The sequence below is a fragment of the Larus michahellis genome, chromosome 9, assembly GCF_964199755.1.
Source record: "Larus michahellis chromosome 9, bLarMic1.1, whole genome shotgun sequence".
In the NCBI taxonomy this organism is placed as follows: Eukaryota; Metazoa; Chordata; class Aves; order Charadriiformes; family Laridae; genus Larus; species Larus michahellis.
Genome location: NC_133904.1, coordinates 7,126,524 through 7,154,380, shown reverse-complemented (window position 1 = coordinate 7,154,380; position 27,857 = coordinate 7,126,524). Strand labels below are relative to the sequence as shown.

Here is a 27,857-nt window from a genome sequence, read left to right as displayed (position 1 = left end):
GCCTTTGCATGGGTTTGCCCAAATAATGCACGTTTTCAGCTGATGCCGGTGTCCCACCCGGCCTCAGCATCTCTCTGGCCGCCAGCTGCAGGGGTGCAAGGAGTCCTTCAGCTTTTCAAAGAAGGAAAATGAACAGAAACAAAAAAAAAAAATTGCAGTTTTGGTTTCCCTCATTAGAGGGCAGTAAAAGACCCGACCAAGGCCAGGAGCGGTGCCCAAGAAAGGGGAGATCATGGGGATCATACCCCCGCTGCCGGGGCGAGCAGGGGAAGGGCGACAGGACCCGCTTGGTCTCCACGGCTGCGTGTCTCCTTCCCCCGCGAGGCGAGGCTCCAATAGATTATGATCTGTATTTTCTCCCCCCACCCCCTCTTTATATTTCTCATTTGGCTGCAGACAATAAAACCCCAGAGTGAGATTCTCGGGAGAATTTAGGACAGCTCTCAAAGGGTCCCCGGGTTACAGAGGGAAGAAAGCTGCTTTCGTGAAGGCGGAAATGGGGCAGCATTCCCATCCGGAGCAGCGAACAGCACCCTCCAACACACCGGGAACAAAACGAGACCCACTCATTTATTGTCAAAAAAACCTCAAACTTTACTTGCGTTTCTCTCAATAAATAATTTACAGTATATACACGCGGTGACACTCCCCTGGGTCTCAACGCGGGGAGGAGGTGGGGGAGAGGGGCCTTCTTGCAATGCCCCCCCCCCGCCTTTGCTTATGTATTTCTTTTGTTTCCAAGTATCGGGTCTTTCTTGGCCACACTTCACCTTTAACCAGAACTGGGTCAAACACAACCAAAATAAAGTGCTTCACTGTTTGCCTTTAAAATAGGGATAACCCAACCACCACGCGACAGACGGCCACCACTGGAGTGCTCACCCGGACAGTGGGACTGAGCCACGCCATAATCAAATTGACTTTCCTTGGCTGGAAATCACCCCTAAACCACAGCTCATCGTGCCGTAGGGTGATCGCTACATGGGAAAGGGAGGTGCTAAGGGAAGTATTGACTTGTTGGCACGCTGTGGCTTGGCTGGCTAAGACTGCTTTCAAGAAGCTCCGCGTCTTCAGAGGGATGCTTTGCACAGCCGCTGGTAATCTATGGGGCAACACAGCAAGGAAGAAAAAAGCTTCCTCTCACCCAGTGACAAATTTTGACGTTCAAAACTTGCGCTTTCAATTTCTAGGGAAGACAGGAACTCGGTTCTTTCTTTAACAAAGGAAACAAAAAGTCCAAATCAGCAGTTAGTGCATTGGGAAGCCAAAAACTGTCCTGTGCCGTGGTCCAGTGGCTGCTCTCTGCAGCGCCTCCGAGCTGTGATATCCTTATTTCCAAATCTCCCTCAACAGAACACCTGGGGCACCAGCAAACAAAGCAAGGAGCAAAGTAGTAAACACATCTTTTTGTTTCGTTTCTTTCCTTAAACATTTAAAAACCAAGTACATCTCTTCATCTGTACAGTCACACGAGATCAATGCCAGGGCTCTATATATTAAAGAGACAATATAAATTACATCCATTGACACAATTTTGCATTTCTCTGCTGCTTTACAAATGGAGCTCTAGAGCTGTTAGGACACAATGAATAGTCACGTAGAGTATTTACACCAGGCTGCCTCTTGGCACCAGTTCAGACTGCCAAACGTAGCCTGTTCCCACCTCTTTTGGTGCTAGCTTGTCTCATCGTGCCCAGAGACCTCCCCTGAGAGCAGGAGGTGCCCCCAAGAGTGAGACGTGGTGTGGGGCTGGTTTCTGGGAACTTCCCCCTGAGGAAAGGAGGGGAAACCCATCAAGAGGTCTCTCCAAGAGGCAGACCAAAGGTGGTCTTGCCGTTTGTTCAGCGGGCGATGAGGTGAACCACAGAGGAACATGAAGAGGAGGAGATGGGCAGCACTGCGTGGTGGGGGAAGGAGATCATTGATGGTTTCAAGGCAGGGAACAGACATTTGGGGACAGTCAAGGGGGGGGGGGGTCCTCTGCTGCATCCTGTCTTCTGGCTGGATTTCTGACATTTCCCCATTTCTGATACAAGCCCAGAAGGGCTTAAGGTGCAACTGGTCTGCAATGGGGTTGCAAGTCATGGCCCCAGGACAAGGAGCAGAGCAGAGACCTAGCAGCAAACAAACAGAGCACGATGCTCCTGCTCCATCCCAGGGCCCGGCCGAGCCGTGGGCAGGTGAGGGGGTGTGGGGCTGGAGGGAGGTGTGGGTCGGGTCTCCCACTGAGCAGCCTCCCCGCTGCCAGTTTTAGGGGACCAGGCAGCAAACGGCGCAAGGAACTCATCCAACACTGGGCAGAAGTTACAGAAACCGCTTGAGTACTGGCCAGGTTTCTCCCGTTGCCATCAAGAGTCCTCGGTGGGTCCGGGCAGAGACAGGGGAGCCAGGAATACAACTACCAAGTGAATCAGCCGAATGAACTGGCTAAAACAGGAGATGCCCTTTGAACCGTAACAAACGCAAGCTGAGGCTTGAGGAACACATTCCCCTTCCACCCAGAAGATGCCTGGCACTGGTGGGACCCTTCCCCACCATTTCGGCCCCTTGCACCGATGGGGCTGCAGGGAGAGCGGGATATGCCCTGTCAGGGGCCAGGATTGGCCCCGTCTCGCTGCTCCGCGCCCTCCTTGCAGGTTCTGCTCTCCAAAGACAAAGCCACGGTTGCACACGCCAATGTCACAGTCACTACGTGCATTTTCGGGACCTGAGGGAGCGCTACGAGGAGGAGGGGGCTCCTTGGCACCCATGCTACTGGGAGGAGGAGGACGACGAGAAGGGGAGGCGAGGAAGGTCAGACAAGGTACAGCCCAGCAAAAACTCCTGACCGATCCCATTGGCAGCACATTCTTCCCAGGCAAGAGCTGGGAAGGTGGAGGACCTGATGCTGAAGAGAGGGGTTGAGATTTGAGGACAACCCATGCGGCTCTGATATCCAACCTCCCGTTGTCCAGCGCTGCCATCTCATCCCTGGTCCCCTCCTGCTCCCATTTCCCTGCTCTCCACGGTGGGAAGGAGCAAACCTCTATAACAAGCCCAACCAACACTGACTCAAACACAGCAGTGCTACCCAGAGCGCGGGGGAGGTCCCCGAGGGAGCCATGTTGCCTGGGGCGAGGTCCCGTGTCCTTTCATAGAGGTGCAGCTTGTCTTTGTTGGAGTGAAGCATCTTCACATCCTCAAAGGCATAGTAAGCAGCCAGCATGAAGTTGACATCCCCTGTCGTGAGGAGGTCGAAGACGCAGGACTGGAAGTAGAGGTCCTCCACAGGCAGCTTTTCCCTGCACTTGGCCGTGGCTGTTTCGTATGTGAAGGCCTGGGGTGGGGCTGACAGACTGGGCCCCTTCCTACGAGCACGGCCCTCTGTGGCCTGAGCTGAGCGGATGGTCTGGAAGTCAATCTGTTGGTTGAGTGGACAACCACGGAGGCACAGGTAGAGGCCCTGACTGTCCCGGTCCTCCACAGCGTTGACCACCTCCTCCGGCATCCGCACAGCGAAGGTGAGGTACCGGCCCACCTGCCTCACCACAATGGTGGTGCCAATGTACTTTGCTTGGATCTCGATGTGTTGGCCCGACACCTTCTCGGTGATCTTCAGGCTGTTGGCTCCATGCTTGTCCCCACCATTCTTGGAGCCATCGGCAAAGGCAGCAGGGAGCTCGTCCATCTCTGCCTGGTACACTTTCTGGTCCACACACTCCTGGAAGCTCTTGAAGATGATGGTGAGCTGCGAGGGAGGAAAGAAAGGAGCAGAGTTACAACCAGCAATGACCACCTGAGAGCACGGGGCCACCACCAGGAGCAGCATGGGAGATGGAGGAGCCACCTCCTCAGCCCAGCCGGGACTGTGGTCATGGGCAGGTGCTTCATCCTAAGAACTTACCCTAACTTTTAGGCACCCAGACATGGCCATCCTGCTTCAGCACAGGGATATGGATACCACGTATGGAGTGAAGACCCGGACACTGGACTGAATGTACCACCTGGATCTACACTGTTATCTCCAGGCCCAACACAGGACCCCCCTTGTAGCTAGCGCTGGTTGGAGTATCACTACTCACAGGCTTGTGGTGACATGCCTGTGCATGCAGCACTTCTTGCCTCCAGGGCCTGGCAGTCGGCAGAGGGGGATGAGCCCTGACTCTCCTAGAGGCAGTGGAGCTTCTTCTCTGGCTCCGATGGCATTTACATCTTAAAGGCTGGACCTCTTCCTTTCCCTGGCTACTCACAGACTAGAGTCTTCTCCTCTGGGCACCAGAACGTGCCGTGCTCCATCTCAACCATGCAGACACACACATGTTCAGCATGTTTGAGTGGGCAGGCCCTTCTAGGGGTGATATGGGAGCAGACTGAGCCCAACACGGCTCCCACCCTTGGCTAGGTTCACACACTTGCTGTCCTGGCTACCTGTCTCCTGCTACTTCCTCTGGGTCCAGCCCCATCTCTGCCTGGAGGATGGAGGGTAGACCAGAGAACATCATGCAAAAACAAAGGAAGAGCCCCGTGGACTGAGAGACTCCCACATTTTCCAGCAGCACATGGTCCTCTAGCAATGACCCAGTAATGCTTTCCACAGCTCATGATGCAGATCTCATGACTAATCCCTCCTCACCACAAGCCCGTGAGGCAGATAACGGGTGAAAAGGCTCAATTAAGATGGTGATCCTGGGATCCAGCCTAGAAATTGCAGGTCCCTGGGGTCCTTATGGAGTGCTTCCCTCAATCCAGATTTCCCTGCAAGCTTCAGCAGGTTTTGATGTCTTTTGGTAGGTAAGGAGTTGAGAGCATCGTTAAGTATCTTTAAGGAGGTTTTTTAGGGACAAGTCAAAACTAAAAAGCCAGCTCCAGCTCAGGCTAAACAGGAGACATCCAGAGCTGAGAAGCAGTCCCTGTCCTACATGTGCTTCTCTCCTCTCCCCACATGCAGGGAGAAGATCTCCCAGACACAGCGGACATCTTCCAAAAGCAGGAACTTTTGGAAGCTCTTTGGAAGCTTTGGCTCCTGCTCAGCCTCCCTTTTTTCGGCACAAAAAGTGGCCTGTTAGCTTGAGAGCTTGTGCACCACGGAGCAACATGACAACTCATCAGCTCCAGGTCTCTCCTGAAGCTGAGGCCATGGTCACACGAGTCCTGATGCATCACAGCAACACATTTTCACTTGGGTTTTCTCAGTGTTTGTCCTGCACCTTCAGGATGCTTATTTAGGCTGTCAAAGCACCACCAGAAAAAGAACGTGCCCCAGAAAATGCCTTGACTTGGCTGCAAACCACAAAGACAGTTCTGAGCCTGGGCAGTGGGGAAGGCAGCGCGAGGAACTCAGCTCCCTCCAGGATGTTCCCTGCAAGCTGGAGCCTCCCTGGAGGGCTATCCTGGATTTTCTTGGACGTTGGGTGACCAAAGCTGACACCATCATTCCTGGTCTGGCTGTTCACAGAAACCTGGAGTCCCTCAAGTGGGAGCCCTCTTAATTTGCCATCCCCGACTTTGGCCATGATTGCCCTCTGAGCTGCAGCGTCTCTGCCTGCTACCCATGATGGGGCTGGATGTGCTCAGGAAGAAACCACAGGTCATTCGCAAGTCATGGTGGAAGGAAAGAGGAAGGATGGGTGTCTGATATTTTAGGCCAAACACTCAAATTCAGAAGAGCTCCCACCCAGTCTTACCCTCCCCAAGGAGATGTGCAAACAGTGGAGGACACAGAGGGTGGGAAGAAAGGCTGTTCAGAAGCACCTCTTCCCTTGCCCACCTCTGCTCACGGGGACATGTCCGAGGCTCACCTTGCTGGTGGCGGTGGCCGTGGATCCAGGCAGCACCGGCGTGTTGGTGACCTGGACATTCAGGTAGTTATTGTCTATGAGCGGCCAAGCCCCTTGCACCTTGCAGGTTTGGAAAGTGTCTGTGAAAGTCCTGAGGTGAGGGTCCCCGAAGAGCCCGCAGTGGGTGTAGTTGGGGGCAGCCGAATGTTTGTGAAAGCTCTTCTCGTAGTGGCAGATTTCGGGGCTGTCGGAGCGCTCCTGGCTATCCCCGGGGGGCAATGTCCGGAGGCGGGGCTGGGACGTGGGGCCATCTTTGGAGCAGTTGTGTTGCTCCATGAGATCGTCTATGCCATGCACGGCGGAGTGGTAGGCCAGGTCGCCCCTGCAGGTGCGGGCGGTGCGGCGGGTGCAGTGCGCGTAGGCGCGCAGCGCCGTGCAGAATTCCGGCGCCTCCTCCGTGCCCAGGTGGTGGGAGCCCGACGTGGCCGCCCAGAACTCAGAGTTGCACTTGAGGATCTTGCATGGAGATGTCACTGCGGGAAGGGAGGGAAACACAAGGCGGTCAATGCTTGCATGCCTGCATGTGGGACATCCAACTCTACCCCCAGCAAGAGGTTGGTGTCCTCCGCCCACAGCGCAAACTCGTGACATTGGCTCTACCGCATGATCGGGCCTCGCTCACCAGACGTGACCCTCTCACATGACTCAACTCTCCTGCATCAAAGCCAAAGAAACCAACAGGATCTGCCCCAATTTAAGCCAAGAAGGGAAAGAGCATCCAGCCTTTAGAGTAATGCTCCTGGGGGAAAACCAGGGTGTAGAAGAATGGGACATATTCATTAGCAGCGATAAGGGAGAATCATCAATGTGGGGGGGAAAGGTGGGGGTTTTAATGCCTTTTTGGGGTTTGACATTCAAAGCTTTGTGCTGCATGAATTACTGTGCGTTGTGTCCAGACCGAGCTCTACCAGCACTCTGTCTGCCTTCCTTTTCCTCTTTCATGGGCACGGGGAAACCCAGCCCCGGCATGACCGCTGTGCCCCAGACACATCGACACGCCGGGGTGAGAGCAGGATCTGTGCCGTGACCGACCCTGCCGCAGAGCCAGCGGCCACCCCGCCACCCTCACGGCTGCAGCGGTGCATGGAGCAACGCTTGCCAATGTCCCCGTGCCCCCGGAAAGGAGGAGAAGCCAAAAAACCTCCTTCTTGCCTGCCGTGCGCCTCTGCCAAGCCCCGGCAGCCCATTCCCAGCCAAGGCCCACTGAGAGAGAACAAGAGGTGGAGGAGAAAAACCGGCGCGGCCGGGTGCGGGGATGCCAGCAGAGCCCCCGCCTCCCCCTCGCACCCGCCTTGCGTCGCCCATGCGGAGGCGAAGCCAAAGGCAGCAGGGCCCTCGCCGGGCTCAGCCGCGGCCCCGGTGCTCGCCAGCAAGGCAGAGGAAAGCAGAGAAAATTCAGATCCTGGTTCGTTTGTTGTTTTTTGTCTCCCCCAACGCCTGCTTCCCTGGAGCAGCCTTGAAAGCGGCTGTGCAAAAAGCACACGGCCATCCCCGGATGTCGCACAGACTCTGCTCTGCCCGCGCCAGTTTGGATTCGTGCTGGGTGAACCCAGGCTCACACCACTTCAAATTCATGGTGTTTTTCCTTCCCCTCCTCTTAAGCGACCCCCTCGGAGGGCTTGGAGACAGGACGGACTCGGGCACAAAAAGGACAAGAAGAAAAGCCCCACCATTTCCAGATGCTTTCGTGGTGCCTCTCGCAGGCGTACACGTACGTTCCTGTCTCGGGGTTTGTTTAGAAGGAGGCTGGCGAGGCATCTGTGCCAAAACCATTTCAGATTTGTTTAAAAAGAAAGTTACAAAACCCAGTATTGTTTCAGGGAAAACAGTATGTTTTACTTTTAAACATCGCAGTGCTGGAAACCTAAACATAGCTGGTGCTGGAAGATCAGAAAGGGAGACCAAGGCTATAAAACACCGAGCAGCCCGGCTTTAAGAAACGAGCCTGCCTCCTCTCCCTTTCCAAGAAGAGTGAAGTGCAAATAGGAAATGGTGACAGGTTCCTCACAGTTTTAAAATTCATGTTTACTAAACTCAGATGCTAGCAACAGCACCGAGAACCCAGGAGCTGTTTTGGCTTGGCACCATCCCATTAGAACCTGCAAGAAGCACCGTGAAAAGCCTTTAACTCATCATTGACCAGAGGCGACACGGTAACAAGCTTTTGACCTGGGACACGGGCTCACGCTTCTGCTAAGCCTTCTGCACCCATGGGTCAAATTGAAAACACAGTTATTATCTCATGTCCCTTTTTTTTCCCCACCCCAAGAGTGTGGTTTTCCACCAAAGACGCTTTGCTTATCAGTGGGCTCCCCACCGCAGCCACCGCCTTGCCACGGAGGGTTTTTTGCTCGGCCTTTCTCCCGGATGAGAAACACGACGAAATGCTGTCTCGTTACCTACAGGAAGAAAAGCCCTGCTCCCCAGCGCTGCCCGCCTTGGCTCGGGAGGCTGTAGGTTCACACACGGCTGTTGCAATATGCTATAGCCAGCATGGTGCCGAAAATCTGAGGGAGAAGTCAGGGATGGCATTTAATGCAGGCGATGGCGCACGGTAGCAGAGTCAGAGTGACAGGAATGAACTTCCTGGCATGGGGAGCGCACGCAGGCGTGTTTCGGGACGAGATTCTCACGGTGCAGGTTTATCGGGGTGGAAAATAAGGAAAATGCATCTCGCTCCCTCTGACAAGGGGCTTTGCAGATGCCCCAGGACACTCCCAGTGGAAGGCAGGAGTCAAAAAACCACGCAGGAGTGTGACCAGTGCCGCCACTGCCAGTTATCCCAAACAATTGTGGCACCAGGCAATTAAAAGCATTGCTCTCCTAGTAGTTATGCTAATGTACAGCTGGAGGATGCCTTGAGGTTGCGTGTGACCAAACCGAATGCGCTGTCACTGCAGACAGACTTGCCAGCACAGCCCCGGGAGGAGCTGGAGGACGCGTCCCTGGCCATGCGGGACCCACACACCCCACTTCGCCTGGCGGCTCGGTGAGGCACCGGCATGAAGGTGCAAAGCATCCCGTCCAGCTCGCAGAGCCCAGCCCTTCGGCCGCTGTGTAGATAGTTGTTTTTTTTTTTATTATTTAGTAGGAATAAAGCCGTAGCCTGCTGCTCTTTAAGGACGTGCTTCATTTGCTTGGATCAGGAGATGCAAGCGCGAGCTGCGGCAGCCTACGCACAGGGTGGGCTGCTGCAAAACAGCCCCCCCAGATACTCGCTGCTAAACACGTCCTTGTGCCGAGCATCCCTCGCCGCCGCACCGCCCCAGGGTCACGCATGACTTTATAAGGTACTGAGTTAAAACAAACAAACAAACAAAAAAAACCCAACAAACCCCAACAAAACCATGGGCAGGGAAGCCCATCTCCTTCCTCCCTGGGCCTGAAGGGGGAGCGTTCTTCTTTAAGATGTTATCGCTCGGGTTTTTTGGCACCCGTCCCTTTTTCGCTGTTTCGCTCAGGGCCCCATATAAGGCCAGATCTCCAAAGCCAGGTGCCGAGCGGCAGAGGCGGTGTGTGTGCAAGCGGGGCCGCGCGCCCTCCCTGGCCCCTCATGCCTGGGCTACCCCGGAGAGGCTTCTCCAAGCGCACCGGTGGCCAAAGGCTTTGGCAAAGCCGTGGCGCTGCTGGGGAAGGACCACAGCTGATGAAGGCCATGGAGAAAAGCAGGCACGACCCTCTCCCCCTCCGACGAGCCGGCCTTGCCTTGCCTTGCCTCGTCCCCTCTGGCAGCAGCTTTGGCACAGGCGGTGCAGGCTCATTTGTACCCGGGCCAAGAAACGATGTTTATTCAATTTCGCATAATCTATTTTCCATCGACTCAACAATGGATCTGTTTTTCAACCACAGATGACTTAGCACGGAAACAAACCCCTCTCGAGCAGGAACCCAGCTCTCCTGGGATCTCTGAGACACCTCCAGGGGTCCGGGTGATGCCACCACCCTCCTCCCTCCGCAAGGGGCCCTTCACCCTGGGGACGGGTGACTTCAACCCCTGGTAGCCCAGCCACCTCCCAACCTCCCCATTCCTTCGGTATCTTGAAACCAACGATTTCAGAAAGTTTCAAGCCAGAAGAAATCATTAAATCACCAAGGCCAAGACGGCCCCCTCCCTGTGCGCAGCCCGATGCCCCCTGTTTGTTCAGGTATACCTCCCATGAGGACTTCTGCGGTCTGCCCAGTCTGAAAGGCCACCCCTTTCCTCAGCGGGCCGTTTCAGGAGTTTATCACCTTTACAAAACGCGGGTCTTGGTTCTAAGTGGATTTTATCTGACTTCATTGTAAGGACATAAAAAGAACCAGCGATTTTCTCCAAAGCAGTAAAAGGTCCGTTAGTAACCAGTCCGTTTCCCACAAAGATATTTACACACTGCAATCAAGTCACTTGTCAATCCTCTAGATAAGCTTAAACGGTCTGCACTTTTAAGTTCTTGCTGGAAGGTGTTTGCCCAGCCCTACCATCACACCGCCCTCCGGCAGGCTCGTTTCCTGCAAAAACCTACCACCCATTGGGGCGATACCGATGTGGGACGCGCGCTCCCCGCTCTCCCGAGGTCACCCCTTTCGCCGGGGCATTGCACCGCAGCCGGCACCAAGATGTGCAGTTTGGCCGTGACCTTTTCCAGAGCTCCCAGTTTGCAAAGCGCCAGTCATCCATCCTGCAAGGATCCCGTGGTCCACCTGCCCGGGCGAGCTCCTACTCGGTCAGGAACCTGGGGTATCGCACGACCCGGGTCCCACTGCTCTGCCCTCGTCATCGGTACGTTATATTACACGCTGCTAAATCAAGTGTTCAAACACATTACTTGCAAACATCTCACTTTTACCAACCTTTTAATTATCGGTGCCCCCTATTTTCCCTTCAGCTGGTGTCAGGTTGCCTGGATTTCATTTACCCAAATCATGCTTTTTCAGAAAACGAGCACAAAATCAACAATTCCTCTGTTCTGCTGGAATTTCTCTAGCAAAGACAATTAGTGGAAATTAATTTCAGAAAGCAAAAGCCAAATCCTTTGAGACTCCTGCATGCATGTTAACCAGACCTGTTAATTTTAAAGCGCTCACTGCTAAGAGATGTTGTTTAATATCCTCTTGGTTACTAACGGGCTGGAAAGTATTTCATCACCCACATGTGATGCAAATACATCATCCCGCGTCTTTCCAAATATATGGATTGAAGTGTAGATGTGCAAGCCTCACACATGCAGTAAAAGGCTTTTTCGGAGAACACAGTAAAACGTAATTACCTTTGGCCTCAGATCTGAGCACCTAGACTTCGGCTCCTAAACACATATTTATTTAAGTAATCTAAATAAACATATTTATGCTGACACCTCAATAGGAAAGGCACGATTCTCGGAGGTGCTAAATACCAGCAACATCTACCAGCCTCAAGGAGATGTGGGCTGCTCAGCTCCTGGGCGGACAGCCGTCACCACCAGCACCAGAATGACCCCAAGAGAGTTAATAAAACCACAGTGCTCCTCAAAAACCCAGCTGACAGGATCCCTTCCAGAAAGATTTCAGGAGTCCAAAGCAAAACCAGAGGGGATGAAAGACATCAGCCCTTTGCATCCAGCCTCTTGCCCTGTCCACGTCCCATTGGGGAAGTCTACAGGAGCCACCCCACCTGCCGACCACGCTGGACTCACGTCTTGGTGCCCGCGTGGGCTGCAAGGCCAACACACGTCAACTGATGCCATGTCACACCAGGGAGAGAAATGAGCCCATGAGTGCCGTCCGCAGCCCTGATGGAGGGGGTGTCACGGGCAGGAGCAGCTCTCCTGAGCCCCAAAGGGCACCGTGGGGAGAGGAAGACCCAAGGGCCACCTGACCCAAGCTTCGTGAAAGGATTTGTGCACGATGGCAGCGCCGGGCTCTTCCAGCGACCTCCTTTGAACTGTTAATCAAGCACAATCTTGGAGAATAATAGCCTGGTTATTATTGCCTTGTTTGCATAACAAAGGGGCCCAATAAAACTGATTTGACTGTGCTCAGAGGGGGTGTGAAAGATCAGCCCTGAGAAAAGAGCTGCAGGAATGCAGCAAACTGCTCCAAAGCCTCAACCCAGGAAGAAAGACAATGCAATTTGCCATCAAGAAAAGCCCAATAGACCAATAAATTACCCATGTGCAAAGGGATTAGATCAGGTTTCAGTTGCACTGAAGTGGGGGGAGGAAGACCAGGAGGAGGGAACTGAAGGAGAAAAATAAACCTGGCTCTCTTAAAGCGCTGGAGCCCATATTTTGCAAGGGGAGGTTGGCTCGGAGGGGCCACCTTCCGCACTGGGGCCTGGTGTTTGTGCTCTTTTCCACTGGCAAAAGCAGCAGATGCATTAAATCCAGACAAAGGACGTGTTGATAGAGTGACTCGAGATGCATCCAAGAGCACACCTCAATCCACGCAGCTTCTTTTAACCCAGTCTTTGTCTTGCTCAAGAGGATGCTGGGGAAAGGTTTCTCCAGTTTCTCTAAGTCAACCGAGGGACACGGAAGCTTTCTCGTTTCAACCTGCGTCAATCACTAAAGCATCTGGAGGACCTGCCACGGCCAACTCCCTTTTGTCCTCAGCACCGAGTTCATGGCCCCCCATCTCTCCTCTCCTGGCATCGCGGAGACACAGGGCAAGCACAGGCAGGAAAAAAGCAGAGGCAGTGTCTTCACGGGCATGAACTGTTGGATGCTGCCGAAGGAGCCCTTGATCGTTCCTGTCACTTAGTCAGCTCTTTTGGCTCCGAGAGTCAGCTTACCACTGACCCGGCATGCTTAGCGGGGGCGAACGTGTCTCTCCCCAGCGCCTCCCCGGCCAGCATCACTCCTCCACGCTCACCTCGACATCCCCATGCAGGGAGCAGGGCGAGCACACACCACTGGAGAGGGCATCAACCATGGAGCTCATAGCCAGGGCCGTGAGCGGCTGACGATGCTGCTCTGAGAATTACCGGCAAATCTTGGGAAGTGCGGGAGGCACGATGGGCTGAAAGGAGGAACCAGCGTTTACAGCCAAAGCAGTAACAGAGTCACAGACTTTACTCTTAGAACTTCATCCTGGGATTCAGGCTTCAGCGTTGCCTTTGCCACAACCGTCAAGGTTCCACCAGCTTGGAGGAAGCAGCGCTGGTGGACAGTTTGGAGGATGCGGGTTTTGCTCCATGGGTGCATGCTGTGAGCTGGTGGATGGAGGGAAGTGATCTCCTCTGATTCTCCATCTGCAGAAAGCTGCTAATGAAGCTGGCTCCCCGCCACAGGGTGCCGCGGGCTGGAAAGCGGTGCTGGTGCTGCACACCTGGGCTTTCCCAGCTGGGGAGTGCCCGGCTGCTTGCACCAAGAGTTCTCAAGAGCTGGTAAATCTCCTCGAGGGGGAGTGGTCCATTTTACAGGTGAGGACGCTGAGGAAGTGAAGGGTTTCACCCAAGACAGAGCCCGGCGGGAAGAGAGGTGGATTCGCTCTCTCGTCCCCTGCATGAAGCCATCACCCTCAGCTTCCTCCCCTGGCCAACACCACCCGTGTCCCCAGTCCCTCTGAAGCAGCGGTACCCAGACAAGGCCACCTCCACCAACCACCCCCATCGCCGAGTGTTTCGGGTTTCCAGCAGACATCCCTCTCCCCACGCCGAAGCTGTTTTCCCAGGGTGCCTTTGAAGGCACGGCTGCCACCCACCAGCGCCCGGGGGCCCCCCAGGTGTGGCAGCAGGTCCCTCGCCCTCCTCCCCCTCGCCCGGGCAGCGGCGGGGCTGGCAGGGAAACGCTTTCTGCTCACAGGTGTGGATTCCCTCTAGGAATAATCATCCTCGCCGTGCTCTTGTGAAATTTCAACCCTTCAAACGCAGAGGTAAATGAGACACGAAACGAAGAGATGGAGAAAAGCCCGGAGCACATAAATCTGGATGAGGCAAATTTATACAATTAAACGCCTGCCAAAAAAATTGCGGCATCTCAATCGGAGGCGTTGGTTTGCGCGCAGGGCGTGGGGTGGCAGCTGCCCGGCTGGCAGGCAGCAGCACCACGAGCCCCCCGAATACCCACGCGGGCACCCAACTAGTGCTGGGACCACACGGGGATCTAGTGGATCCCCTCCTGCGGGTTGGGCTCCCACCGGCACCGGACTCGCTCCCCACCGCTCACATCCCATGGAAGCCACAATAGCTGTTCCTCCTTCACAGCCACAGACCTTCAGAGGTTTATTTATTTTCAAATGCACCTGATTGCTGCTTCCCCTGGGCTCAAGGTTTTAATTTTTGGAGAAAAAGTAACTTTTTAACTACAACAGACCCGCCCCCCCCCGCCGAGTCCTACTGCCCCGCACCCTCCCAACCCCAGCACAGTGATGCTCTCAACATCGCTGTGGGCTGGCAAAGCCCAGAGCCAGGATCTGTCCCTAAAACGTCCTGCCACATGTCCTCGTCATCTCAGGAAGGGCCGTCTGGAGTGTGTCACAAGGCAAGAAAAAAAAAAAAAGTAGCTTGTCCAAAACCTGAAATGCCATAGATCATTACTAGGGCTTTGGGGACCAAAGTCAACAGCTGTCCAGGAAGGAGAGGAAACCAAGGGAGGAGAAAGTGCTTTGGGCTCAAGTGGAGCTTGCTCTCTGCCTGACCCATAAAAACCCCATATATGCAAGGATAGCTCTGCTTGTTGGGAATTCAACGGCCAAACTCCCCGGGATGCTCAGGCAGCTGAAAGTGGGACTCGACACCCTTCTGGTGCTCCACCCTGAAGGACTTACTGTTCTCCCATCTGCAGGGACGCCAGCCCCTGGCTGCCCCACACACCCCGGCCGGGCCGTTAGACAGAGCGGCTCAGTCTGCGCCTACGAGGGCTGCGTGTGTGTAGGAGCCAGCTTGTTCTCTGCAGTAAGAGCCCAATGACTTCATCAAGGGGATGGCATCTGGTTTTGCAGTTGGCCATAATTCAATTCTCCCCCTTGCTGCAGGAATTTCAGCTGGTGAAGCAGTGATTTACTCAGCCGGGCTGCACTTGAGTGCAAAGCAATCTTGAGGCTACAATCGAATGCCCTGTTATTTTGAGAGCTCACGGACAAGGGAATAAATATCCTCTTCTTCTCATCCCAGTAGCTGCCAAGTGCAGGGTACGAAGCTTTTTAAAGGCATTTAGGGGCTCTCCTCTTACAAGCGCGCACCGGGTGCCGTGCACGGCCAGGCAGGGCCCTGCCTGCACAGATCCCTCCTGATCTGCAGCATCAAGACAGGATTTGCCAGGACAGCCAGAAAAACGCCAGGCACCCCCTTGACCTGACCCACACCACAGCTGCATCTCTGAGCATCCCCCACGCTCCCCGAAACCCCTTCCCTGTCACCCCAGCACACATCACTCCTGCCCCGCAGCAGCCCCGAGTTCACCCCAGCCCCCTTCAATCCACCTGGGACCCTAATGCTATTTTTTTGGTCCTGGGTTCCCACACTCTCCCTTATTCCACGTTTGGCATCTGCTCCAATGGGCAAAGCAAACCAAACCCATCCAGGTGGACCAAACACCCTCGTCTTTGACCTTTGCTGTCCTGCTAACACTCATCCCCTTGGGAGCTGTTGGACTTGCAGGGCCCCTTCAATCCACCTGGGACCCTAATGCTCTTTTTTTGGTCCTGGGTTCCCACACTCATCCTTATTCCTAGTCTGGTGTCTGCTCCAATGGGCAAAGCAAATCAAAAACCCAATCAAACCCATGAAATGGACCAAACCCCCTCATCTTTGATCTTCTTTGCTGTCCTCCTAACGCTCATGCCCTTGGGAGCTGCAGGACTCCGCTGGGGGGGGGGTCTCCCAAAGAGCTGATAGGCTGAGGAGGGGCTCACTCGGGCCATGCGCTGCCCTGCCAGAGCCTACGGTTGCTTTACGGCATGTGCCCACCAGGGAGCCAGAAGAGAGACCACAAAACTCATTGTCCCTGGGCCCTGATCCAGCGCGGCAGCCCGGTGCTCCGGGGACAGCAGGTTGGTGCAGAGACGGAGCAGAGCCCCCAGGTTAGGAAGTTTTTATGGCTGCCCAGCCCTGCAAGCACTTTCATGGGCACATCCGACCCAGCACGGCTCTTTGGGCCACAAAGAAGGAAACCTCAGCTGCTGCCATGATAAACCCAAAGTCACTCTTTATAGCCCCCCGTTCCCAATAACGAAGGGCTGGGAATTTCAGGATTTTCTGTGGAAAAAAGCAACATATCCACCCCACCTGCATTAAAAATGAGGCGCCTCCTTCCAGCCCCACAACGAGCCTTGCTGGCAGTCGCAGAGAACTCCCTGTTCCAAGTCCGAGACCAGCTCCGAGCGAGCAACAAAACAGGGAAGCCAAAATATTTCCAGGTTTACGTTTTGAATCCCTCCCTTCTTCTCTGCCCCGACAACGTCCTGCACAGGCGCGCTGCTCCCCTGCCGCCACCTTCCCGGGCCCCCAGCACAGCTCCCCGGTCGCGGCGTTGTGGAGGTGTTGTTTTAACAGCCCCTAAGCCCCCCTTCTCAATTTCGGCTTAATGCTGCGATCGCGTCCCTCCCTGCCGCTGAGACAAAAGCCATTTATCAACCGAGCCGATACACCTCCAGTAGGGACGGATCCTTATCTGGAATCATACTGCATTGCTCAGATGGACCAAGAGCAGGAAAATCTCATGTATTTTTTTTTTGGGGGGGGGGGGAGGCAGGAGCGTATTACAGCCGAAACGGCAAGGCTGAAGACAAACCGGGAAAGCCAAAGCAAACCGGAGTACGAGGGAGAGAGCGCAAAGCCTGACATCTGGGGCAAAACACCCAGGGCCAGATTTTGGAAGTACAGGAGGGTAACAAAAGGATTTGCAAGAAAACTCGGCAGAGCTTGTACTGGGAGGCACGGGGGGGGTCAGCCGAGCACCCCGGGGAAATCAGGGTCCCAGGCGGGAGGGGAGAGCACCCACGAGCATCCGACGCTGGGACTTGGCACAAGCAGGACTTCTGCCAGGGAAGGTGTCAGCAGTGGCCTGCTCTGCCCAAACCTCCTTCCCCAGCTGCCCCACGCTCAGAGGTCACCCCGACCTACACGGTGGTGGTGGGGGGACGGACACCCACACCGGTGCCCCCCAGCCCAAGGGTGCTCGACGGCGGGGGCCGCCCAGGAGGCAGCGGGGTGAAGCCCATCGGTGTGAGAGCAGCCTAAGCGGGAATCCAGCCCGGGGTGTGCGCGTAGGGGGGGGGTGTGGGGGGGTGTTAAGCAAATAAATAAATAGGGCAGGACTCGGCGAGGCACTGATCTGACACGCCGAGCGCCCGCTTGGGCAGCCTCCAGCGGCCCCGCTCAGCCGGGGCTCTCCGGAGGGGTGCGAAGCTTCCTCGGGGCTGGGAACCTGCTGGGAACCCACAAAATCCCAGGGAGCAGTAGGGAAAAACAGGCAAAAGTTCCTCCAGGGAATAAATCCCCCCCTCTTTCCCCCCTCCCCACCACCACTACCTTCCCAACCCCAAAAAAAGCTTTCGACGAAAGCCCCCGGCGTGCTCCCAGCCCCGGCGCACGGGGAGCACCGTCTCCGCCTGCGCCCCGCTCCCGCGGGCTCCGGATCGCCCCGTTCTGCCAGTTCTTTGCACCTTATTTGACTGCTGAAGGGAGAATCAAACAAAGCAGCCAGCCAGATCTCCTATCAAGTTCTTTCTTGCACCGTAAATCTCACCCGCCTTCAACGCTTTGCAACTCCAAAACGCTCCGAAAAAGGACGTTAAGCAACGCACGTTGGGAACAGCTCCAGAGTTTCCAGAAAAAAAAAAGAAAAAAAAAAAAAAAAGGGGGGGGGGGGGTGGGTGTTCAGCTTCCAGCCTGCTGGGAAATCCCCTGGGAGAAACGGGGACCAGAGGGGACACCTCAGCGCCAAGGGCAGCGCTGAAAACGTTCGCTTTCCTGCAGCAGGGCTAAGAGGGCAAAGTGGGGGGGGGGGGAAGGGCGTAAAGCAGTTATTTATTTATTTACTGCATGTGTGTGCAAGACTGCTTCACCTACGGTTATGCAAAAGAAAGGCAGAGGCGATTTAAAAATTAATAAGTTACATTTTTAAAAAAGGAAAGTTTGACTAAACGAAAAAGATAAACGGGGAGGGGGGGGATTTAAGCGTTAGGGCTTTTCTTTCTCCCTTCTGCTTTCTCTCCTTCCCCCCCCCCCCCGCCAAACCCTTGCAAATGAAGAAAAAAAAAAAAAAAAGGAGGTAAAGAAATTGGAGAGTTTTGGAAGGAACAAATCCGCCTCTGTGGACTGGGTTTCCCCTCCCCCAACAAAAACAAGCACTCAGGGCTTGAAGGAATTTGCAGGCAGAGATCTGCCAAAAACATTGTGAAAAACTATGGGGGATTCATTGGAAACAGATGGCGTTTTCAGCTGTAATTCTGAAATTCTCTCCTTTTCTGACACAATACAAACAAACCGGGGCTTGGGGAGGGGGGAGGCAGAGCCCGGCGCTCGGTGCGAGCGGCCGGGGGGGGCGCGGGGAAGGAAGGGCCGGCGGGCGAGGGCTCGCCCGGGGGAGCCGATGCTTGCCCGGACCATTTGGTTGCCATCCCGCCCTCGGACAGCAAAACAGCTCCTGTGTTAAGTTTTCCAACGAAATAATGGTGCTGAGTTCCTCACCCCCCCAAAAAAAAAACCACCAAAAAAAAACGCGCCGGGAGAGAAGGGGGATCCCGCTCGGTGCCGCCCGCGCATCCTCCGCCGCCCTCCGCGCTGCCGGGCCCAGGTGAGCCCCGGGGCCGTGCTCCCCCCTCCATAAAGCCGCGCAGCATCCCCCCCCACAGACACCCGAACTTCCCAAAAATCACAAAGCAACGACCCCCTTTCCCGCCCCATTCTCCGCAACCTCCCTCGGGTTCTTCCCTTCCCGGGGGGTCTCGGAGCAGGGACCCCCCACTGCACTCAAGGGCTGAAATTTGGCATCTGGGGTGTTAATGTGTGGGGGTGTCCCGTCCGTCCCCCCCACCCCCCGTTTCCTTTCAAGGCACAGAGCCCCCCCGGGAACGGGAGAACAAGGTAACCTGCCTGACGCTGTCAGCAACAACCCCCGGCTGCCTTCCCCGGGAATTGCTTTGATTCCGACCATCTCCTTCCTTGTGGGATGAGGCAGCGGGGAGACAAAGAAGATGAGGTCAAGGAAAAACACCCACCGCAGCTGCTTGGGGAAAAGGGAATCGGGGAGGGGGGGGAAGGGGGGGGGGGGACGGGGGACGGACACGACCCACACCAAAACTGAGCCCCACTTGCTTATTTTAAACATGTGGCAAACTGCTGCAAAAGAGAGGGAGAGAGAAAGAGGCCCAGAGACAGGGGGAACGGAGGCGGCTATCCAAAGGCTGCGAGAAATACAGGGGAGGTGAGGGGGAAATAATCTTCAAAATAAAGAGGCTGTTCCTTACCTGAAGGGAAGATGCAGAGAAAGACAGGGAGGATTTGGAAAAGTCCCAGGGCTGTGGATCCTGCCCCTCTCCCCATACCCATCCATCCAGCTCGAGCTTTAACCACTATCCTCTCCCTGGAAGAAGAGTTTAAAAAGAAAAGAAAAAAAAAAGAAAAAAAAAAAGGAGAAGGGAAGAGAGGGAGAGAAAAACAAAAGGTAAAAATAAATCAATCGAAAGAAAGACTTGGGAAAAAATAAAATCAAAAGCCCCACATGGCTCCGCGGAGCGATGCAGGGACGGGCGGCCCCAGCTCCGGGCTGCGGTGGCCTCTGCACTGAGAGATTACACAGACTTTTTCTCCTTCTTTCCTCCTCCTCCTCCTCTCCTTCCCCTCCTCCTCCTTCTCTCCTTCCCCTCCCATTACAAACCAGCCCAAACCATCAATCATCCCGGCTGCCTTCCAATGCCTGCATCCTCTCCCTGCGCCTCCTCCACTCCCCGGCGCGGCCGCCCGCCTCCCCGGCCATGCTCCTCCGGCGGCGTGGAAGGGGCGGAGGAACGAGCGCCCTGCTCCGCAGCCATGGGGAGGGAGAGGGGAAGAAAGAGCCTGGTAGACCCGCACAAGGGGGTTACTGCTGTGGGTCCAGCCACCAAACCCTCCCGGGCCCTGTGGGGAAGGGGGTCGGGGGGTGTGTGTGGGCAAGGGGGTGTCGATGGTCCCATGGAACAAGGGCTGCGGGAAGGAGTCTTGGGATTTTTTGTGCCCCGTCTCCCCGCTGTCATGCATGGCCGCTCGGTTGCAATCTGGGAGAGGGGCTTCCTCCCACCCCACCGGGGTCTCGGCACCCAGCGCGCCCTCCCTGCCGCTTTCCCGTGGGCCTAACGAGCGCTTTGGATTTCCCCAAAATGAAGCAGTTTGGAGCCGAGGGGCCACCGTACAGCAGAGGGGGGAAACTGAGGCAGGGAGATGCTAAGCAGATTGTGCGGGGCAGGGGTTGCGAGAGTGATGCTGTGGCCCCCAGCCCGCTGGGACACGGCCCCTCCCCGCCCGGCACAAGGAGCTCCTCCATGCCGCCCCAGCCCTGGCTGCGCACTAGGTGTGAGCGTTTCACAACCGTTCCAGGTCATTCACCCGCGCTGGCACTGACAGCGGTGAAGTAAGCCCAGGTGACTCAGAAACAGCAAGTCTCATAGATCCTTATCATTAGACCGACATTCCTCGGAGAGGGGGACGACTGTCGGGGGTCCCCAAATCCTGCTGCCAGCCCGCTGAGGACTGATGGAGAGGACTAACGCGTACCTAACACTCTCTCAGGACCTCCACCATAGCCTGGCCTGCACCACCAGCCCGCATATAGACCTGGATATTCAGCTTTTGCTGGGGGTAAGTCTCACCAGTTGTGTTGGTACAGTTGTCCTGAGGGATCTCACTTTGTAAGCACCCCTTAAAGACCCTTTGGGCAGCCCCCAGGCAGACGGCAGTCCTGGGAGCACCCGCATGGACCATGTAGATGGAGCAGCAGCTTGAAGCACACAGGTATTTGCCCTTTGGGTTTCAAAATCCTGCTCTCTTTCACCTGCAATGCCACAGCACAAGGAAGCGAGTAGCTTGGACCTGCAGTCCCAGCATCCCAGGGGTCTGCTCCACCCAGGAAAGGGCTAAGAGGCATCCCCTTAACAGCCCACTTGGACGTATTTAAAATTTCTTTTGAAGGATGTTTTAGCCACAGTGAACTAAGACAACTTCACTTCTGAATGAGCCTGCCCACGGGTGTAAGCTTTAATTAATATACTTTAACTTCCCTGTTTTAGATCATTAGCCCTCCTTTGATTGAGTGCCCCCTTGCCATCCTAATGTTTCAACTCCTTTCTCTTGGGGATCTTATACAAAGAATAAAAGGATGCTGGATGTTTTACACAACCCTTCTTCCAACTCTGTAAATGCCCTTTAACAACAGATCTTTCCTCCTGTAGCTTGGTATAGGTAGGCCTGGGATGCTCCTTGACTCTGCTTCTAGTTGTCCTTGGAAAATCCCCTCTCTTACACCTCACAATCACTCTTGGGGATGCTTTTTGGAGTGATGATAGCTCAAAGTCTCCAAGAAGATTTTGTGATCTCCTCCTGCTGTGGACCGAACCTGTGATTCGGCTACAACAAATATCCCATGGAAGGTGAGGGGAGGAAGAGGAGCTGGGAGTGAATATCCACGGAGCAAAGGGGTCTAACCACACCTATCCAGTTCTCCTTGGGGAAACTGAGCCCCCTGGCCTCCAAACAAAGGAGGAGCTTCACCGGGGGCTTCATCCAGGCTGCAGCTGCAATTAAAACACTGACGCTTTTCCATCTGGGACCCAGATGGGATCCAAAAATCCTGGGGCCTTGCCTGCTTGACTGGAGATGTGTCTCTGTCCTGATCCTCCTACAGCTGCCCTCAGACGATGTCCACTAAAAGTCAGAAGGAGCTCTGTGTGCGGAAGAGCTGCCAGACCGGGCTGAGCTGGGCAGGAGATGAAAGCTGGCAGCCCGGATCCAGACCTGTAGCAAAGGCAGCGTGGGAGGAACGCCTACTCCAAAGCACCTCTTTGTGGGGGGATGTCAAACAGGGGCAAATATGTCCAAACCCTGCCAGCTGCTGCTACCACCCAAGAAGAAATGCCTGCTGATGGGATGTGTAGGCAGCTGGAGCTGGAAGGGGCCTGGAGGGAGGAGGGAGAGGGTCCATGAGCTGGGGAGAGCCCAGGCTGGGGGGAGAGAACAAGGGATGGGATTTCAGACCCCAAATCCCTTCTTCTCGCTCTCACCCTGTCCTCTTGCAATGCAACCCCTGCTTTTATTTCAGTCTGAAACATATCACTTCTGCCATCGTCCCGGCTGATCACATATAGCATGATCTATGTATTTTTAACTCAAAAAACCCCGTCTGAATTACAAACTTTTAAAATCCAGCTGCTAAATAGCTGCTGTGAGGTTGTTTGACCAAAGGCGCCAATTTGGTATTGCCGTTTTGTGGCAAGCTGACACCTCGCAACGATAGACTGGAATCCGGTTCGAAGCATCATTTTTAAAATAAGACCCTTGTTGGAGCTTCTGCCTTTGGCGTAGGGAGAACTGTGCTGCCATAAAGCAACGGTCCGATGCCCCTGGCTCCAGTTTGTCAAAATTTCTCCTTGATTTTGCTCAGTTGCATCATGCATTGCAAATGGGATTGCTGTTTTTGGCACCGATCAAAGCAGCGGATTTCGCTGGAGAAAACAACAGATGTGTCCAAACCGTAACTGCAGAGCAGGAAAAGGCCCCAAATAAGGTGCGTTTCTGAAATCCTGCTCCCCCTTCCCCATTTTTGAAATAACCTTCACCTTTCTCATTAGCTGAATCAAAGATCTGGACTTTAAATCACCTACTGAAACGCAGGTGATGTGAAATTCGGATCTCCGCCTTGGTGAATGGGGATATCTGGGCTTGGAAATGTGGAGTGACTGTGTTTTCTTCTGTTTCTTTATTTCTCGAAGCCTGGCTGGGGCTCCCCCGTTTAGGCAGCGCCGAGCCCGATGCTCTTTGCAAACAGTATGTGGGAAACCACCCACCGCTACAAGGCAAACAGCTCTGAGGCACAGCGGAGTTTCGCCGCGCAGCCGCTCAGCTCCGGGGGCAAAGGCACCTCCGCGGTCACAGACGCGGCGAGTCTCCTGTCTGGTGTCATTACGGAGGGGTGACACGCAAATCGCAGCCGGGGTTAGGCGAGAGAGCGTTCTCCGAGGGATTTGCGGGATGAGCGGGAGGATCCTGGTTCCCAGCGGAAACTCAGCCGGCATCACTCGCCTCAGCTTTACTTTTCTCTGCCCTGCATCACGCCAGGCACGGCTGGGGGCTTCAGCGGGGCTGAATAAACGTGTCTTAATTTGAACCCCAAGGTTTACAGGCGATACCTCCCCTCACAACCTTCCTAATGGAATTATTCACTACCTGTAATTATAGGGCTAAAACGGTAAATACGGGCATTTCTGAGGGCTGTAGCTAGTAGTTAGAGGAATGGATGGCAGGGCTCCTGCTCTGCTCCTGACTCTCCCACGACCTTTCTGCGTGGCCACTCTTCACGCCACAATCTCCGCGAAGCTTCAGCACGTGCCTTTGCGCGCTCTGCCTCAGGACAAGGCACTCGACCACGCCGGATGAGACGTGGTCACCTGTGCAGGAAGCCAATCCTGAAATGTTCTGCACTGATACATGTTTGGGGTGAGCAGCGAAAAGCAAACTGCTCCCTAAAGGAAGAAGAAAGGAACTTTGGAGCAGAAACCCCCAAATTGTTGTCTGGGGAGGTTTGATGACTGATCCCAAAACGTTTGTGGAAGTAAAACCAAACACCTGTGCTCTGAACAGTTCCCTTATTAAAGAAAAAAACTCCCAAGAAGAAGAAAACAAAAAAAACCCTTCATCTTTTTGCAGGAACAGCCACACCTCTCACGTTTGCAATACTGGAAGATGCTGCATTTCATTGTAAAGACCCTTCTTTTACTCATAATTCATTTTCTTTTATCATTTTACAGTTTCCCTGGCTGACAGCATGAGCAGACGCTCTCCCTGAGCTGTGCCCCTCCAAGCTGCCCGATACGCGTCTCAACCCCCTTCCCTACTAACCCGTAGGGTTACTAACCTACTAACCCTACCGACAACAGCTGGGAAAGCGGCTGACGGGGCAGGTGTCCCCCCCAAGGTCTCGCTAGTGCTCACGGAACTGCTGCAGTCCCTGCCTGAGGATGGAGCCGGGCTTTGAAGACCGACCCAATCCTGCGTGGCAAAGCGCGGGGAAGAGTTTGCTGGTTTAGCTGATCCCCACCCCCCCCCCCACAGCTGCCCTGGGAACACCAGGCTCCCCAGTCCGGCTGGGGAATGAGAGGTCAGCGGGTTGAAAGCGGAGTAAAACACAGCTTGGCAACACCAATAAATAAAATAGTAAGAATGCTTGATTGACCCGCAACTTTGCATCCTCAGATTAACCGATTAACAGCAGCCCCGACTGAAGTCGCCGCGGGTGACTAGGCTAGGGCTACCTAGCCATCTTGGTTGCCTAGCTAGGGCTACCAAGATGATGAGGGGCCTGGAACACCTCTCTTATGAAGAAAGGCTGAAGGATTTGGGTCTCTTTATTCTGGAAAAAAGACGGGGGGGGATCTTATCAACATTTATAAATACTTAAAGGGTGGGTGTCAGGAGGATGGGGCCAGGCTCTTTTCAGTGGTGGCCAGCGACAGGACAAGAGGTAATGGGCACAAACTTGACCATAGGAAGTTCCACCTAAACATGACGAGGAGCTTCTTTCCTTTGAGGGTGGCAGAGCCCTGGCACAGGCTGCCCAGAGAGGTGGGGGAGTCTCCGTCTCTGGAGACATTCCAAAGCCACCTGGACACGTTCCTGTGCGACCTGCTCTGGGTGACCCTGCTCTGGCAGGGGGTTGGACTGGATGATCTCCAGAGGTCCCTTCCAACCCCTGCCATTCTGTGATTCTGTGACCCTGCCGTGGGTGACCTTGCTGTGGGCTCTCTCTTCAAAGTCCCCATTCCAAGCTCACAGCCCATAAAAGTCACCTCTAAATGCTCACCACCGGCCAGGCTGGACAAGGGGAAGGGAAGATGGGCTGGTGGAGAACTTCCAGTCTCACCCATGAGAGCAAGCAAAACGAGCAGGGATATTTCCAGGCAAATAGAGTTCATCCCATCAACTTTTTTTTTTTTTTTTTGACTGGTGGCATTCATTCGTGTCTCTCCCTTTCCCTGGCTTGCAAAGCCCTGTGGGGTGAGGCCTGATTCCTACACGTGGGAGCGTGTAACCACCCCTTGTTCGGCAGTGTTTGGAGGGCTGGCTGGAATTCACCATCTGTATATTTAGTTCTCTGCGGGGAGATGGTCTTCCTGGCCCAGTCTCCTCTTTGGGGTAAATACCAAGCAATATCTCTTTCCTGTATCTTCTTCGCATCTGGGCTCCAAAAGAAAGAAAATAAAAGGTGGCCCGGGAGGTTTCCAAGAGCAAGTTCGAACGGCCAAATGTCAGCTCAGCAGAAAAGATGGGTAAATCTGAACTGCCAAAAAATAAACAGCACAGAAGAACTGCAGAGAACCGGGTGTTTATCAGCGGAGACAGAAACCAGTCTGTGTAATGGGACAGTCTTTCTCTGCTGCTTTTAAATACTCCTGGTATCTTGACAAAGTGCAAACACAGCTCCCTAATTCCACCCCACCTCCCCCCAAGCAACAGGTCAGCTAAGGACATCTCCTGGGTCTCGTTTAAAGGTGGGAGATGACATGGAGCGTTTGCAAAGCTGCATCTTCAACTTGTTGAGAAAGGGGTGGTTGAAGGATCCTATGGAAAAAGCTCTGTGAAAGCCAAGGACCTTGCCCAGGTCCCCACGTGTCAATTCCTGACAGCAGTGGCCAGAAATACAACCCCGCCGCAGGACACCTTTCCTGTGCTGTCAGTCATGAAACACTGTCAGTGTCATCAGCTGATTGAAAACTTTTTTCCTGAATATCTGGGAAAGAGACATTCCTTCTTATGGGAAAAAGGCAAAAAAAAGAACCTCCCCAAAAACCCAACTTTAATCTAGCACTTCTATAGGTATTTCGGCAAATGAAAATGGGAGTTTTTGTGAGAGTGGCTTGGAGGTGGCACTGGGAGTTCTCCTGGCTCCAAGCTCAGGCCAGAGCTGGGACTGGAGATGGGCTGGGGCTTGGCTGGAGCTGGGACTGGGGCTGGGCTGGAGCTGGGGCTGGGACTAGGTCTGGGACTATAGCTGGGGCTGGGAGTGGGGCTGGGAGTGGGACCAGGGGTGGGACTGGGGCTTGGGCTTGTACTGGGACTGGGACTAGACTGGGGCTAGGGCTGGGACTGGAGCTGCGACAGGGACTGGAGCCGGGACTGGGGCTGAGCTGGGAATGGGGCTTGTGCTGGGACTGAGACTGAGAGTAGACTGGGGCTGGGACCAAGGCTGGGACTGGGACTGGAGCTGGGACTAGACTGGGGCTGGGGCTGGGGCTGGGGCCGGGGCTGCGGCCCCACTGGGTGGTGCTGTTATCCCTGCGCCGCCTGCAAAAGTATCCAGTTTATAAAATAAATGCAATCCAACGCCGCCTTAAACCACATGACATAACAGCAGCTTGCGAGCTTCCATTAAAATCTCAATTTGGGGAAATTGATTCTACCTCTGAGCAATTGCGATGCAATTACTCCAACAGGCAGCAATCAAGAATCACATCAAAACAACACCAAACTTTCATCTCCTGCCTCGCAACCACCACCACAACAAAAAGCACCTGTCTCTCAAACACGGCCCGGTTTCCTTAAATGTATATAATGTTTAGGAAGGGCAACATGCGGGTCCCAAGAGTGGAAGCAAACCTCCACAGAGGCTGCTCTGGCTGGTGCCTCTGAAATGTCCTGACTGGGGGCTATACTCTGTCCCGTCCCCCCCCTCCTGTCTGAGGTTATGGGCTATTTACGGACTCAGTTCACCAGAAGCAAAGTCTCCCCCCCCCCCGGCCAGACACGCTCCAGCTGCCCATCCTCTCCCTGCGCACAGATGTGGCCGTCCCTCCCCATGTCCCACATCTGTCCAGATGCCACCATCCCCCCCACCACCCCCCCCCCACCACCACCCCTTTGGCTTCTTCCCCTCGGAGGCTACGAACCGCCCAGCGCTTCGCCACCACAGAGAGTTTAGGGGAAAGCTTTGTGTCCCCGCAAACCAAGCGCTCCCGTCTCGATAATCGCGATCTCCCCCCCAACCCCCCCCCCCAAACACCCCTCCGCCTTGATGAGCTCGCCAACGGAATGGGGCAAATATCGGGGAGGGGGTTTTCAGTTTTCATCAGGGGTCGGGCGAGGAATTATTCAATTGACTGAGCCCAGCGGGGTGCATTTCCAGCGGCAGCCCCATCAGAAGGGCGGATAAATGAATCGCCGCATGCTCGCCGGGCTGGTATCAAGCCGGACAGAGGGAGCGAGAAAATGGGAAGAAACGAGGTTTCTTAGAAAAAAGGCCGGGAAGGGGGGGGGGGGGGGGGCGAGGGGGACGGGACACGGCCGGGGAGCGGCAGCGACAGCCTCAACAGGTCCCGCGGAGGAAGGGCCATGCAGGGAGCCGGGGGCAGCATGCGGCCGAGGGGGGGGGCGCCCGCGTAGCCCCCCCGCCCCCGCTTACCTTAGCGGCCGCATCAGCCTCTCCAGCCCTCCGCGGGGGTCGGTGCGGGGAGCGGCGGCTTTTGGTTTGGTGGGTTGGTTTTTTTGTCGGGTTTTTTTTTTTTTTTCCCCGCTTTTCCCAGGAGGGGGGAGATAAAACCGAAAATAAACCCAGATGAAATAAACCCAAATGAAATAAACCCAAATGAAATAATAAACCCAAATGAAATAAAAGCAAAAAAAAAAAAAGGCAAATAAAATAAAAAAAATAGAGGCAAATAAAATAAAATAGTGGTGGGGGGAAAAAAAAAACCCAACCCACAGACGAGGCGGGGGGGTTGGGGGGGGGAAGGCCAACGGCGGGGCGCAGGCAGCCCCCCCTGCCCTGCGCAGGGCAGCCCCGGCGGGGAGCAGCGCGGCCTCGCTCAGCGGGACGCGGGGAGCCGCATCGCCCTCCCGGAGCATGTGAGAGGCAGCGGAGGAGATAGAGCCAGATAGGGAGGTCCCCTCCCTCCCCTCCT

The 27,857-nt window shown here is 54.9% G+C and overlaps 1 protein-coding gene across 2 annotated transcripts; it reads right to left on the bottom strand.

Moving 5' to 3' along the window:
• Positions 1-575: 575 nt before the first annotated feature.
• On the bottom strand, positions 576-27,857 carry RGMA (repulsive guidance molecule BMP co-receptor a). 2 transcript variants are annotated; one of them, XM_074601350.1, is made up of 4 exons: positions 27,359-27,857; positions 19,185-19,300; positions 5,778-6,289; positions 576-3,727 (listed from the first exon to the last, which is right to left on the bottom strand). In XM_074601350.1, the coding sequence occupies exons 1-4, from the start codon at positions 27,799-27,801 to the stop codon at positions 3,026-3,028; spliced, it is 1,773 nt and encodes a 590-aa protein (XP_074457451.1). In that variant the 5' UTR covers positions 27,802-27,857; the 3' UTR covers positions 576-3,025. The 2 variants fall into 2 exon arrangements, with proteins under 2 accessions (XP_074457451.1, XP_074457452.1); XM_074601351.1 differs by lacking the exon at positions 27,359-27,857 and having other exon boundaries at positions 19,185-19,502.

What these genes read in the sequence shown, in the direction of transcription:
- RGMA (XM_074601350.1), bottom strand. Translation starts at nt 27,801, where the DNA reads ATGCTCCGGGAGGGCGATGCGGCTCCCCGCGTCCCGCTGAGCGAGGCC. An exon ending in AGGCTGATGCGGCCGCTAAG is followed by an intron (nt 19,301 to 27,358) that starts GTAAGCGGGGGC and finishes CTCTTCTTCCAG; the next exon opens with GGAGAGGATAGTGGTTAAAG. An exon ending in CGGCCACCGCCACCAGCAAG is followed by an intron (nt 3,728 to 5,777) that starts GTGAGCCTCGGA and finishes CCTCCCTCGCAG; the next exon opens with CTCACCATCATCTTCAAGAG.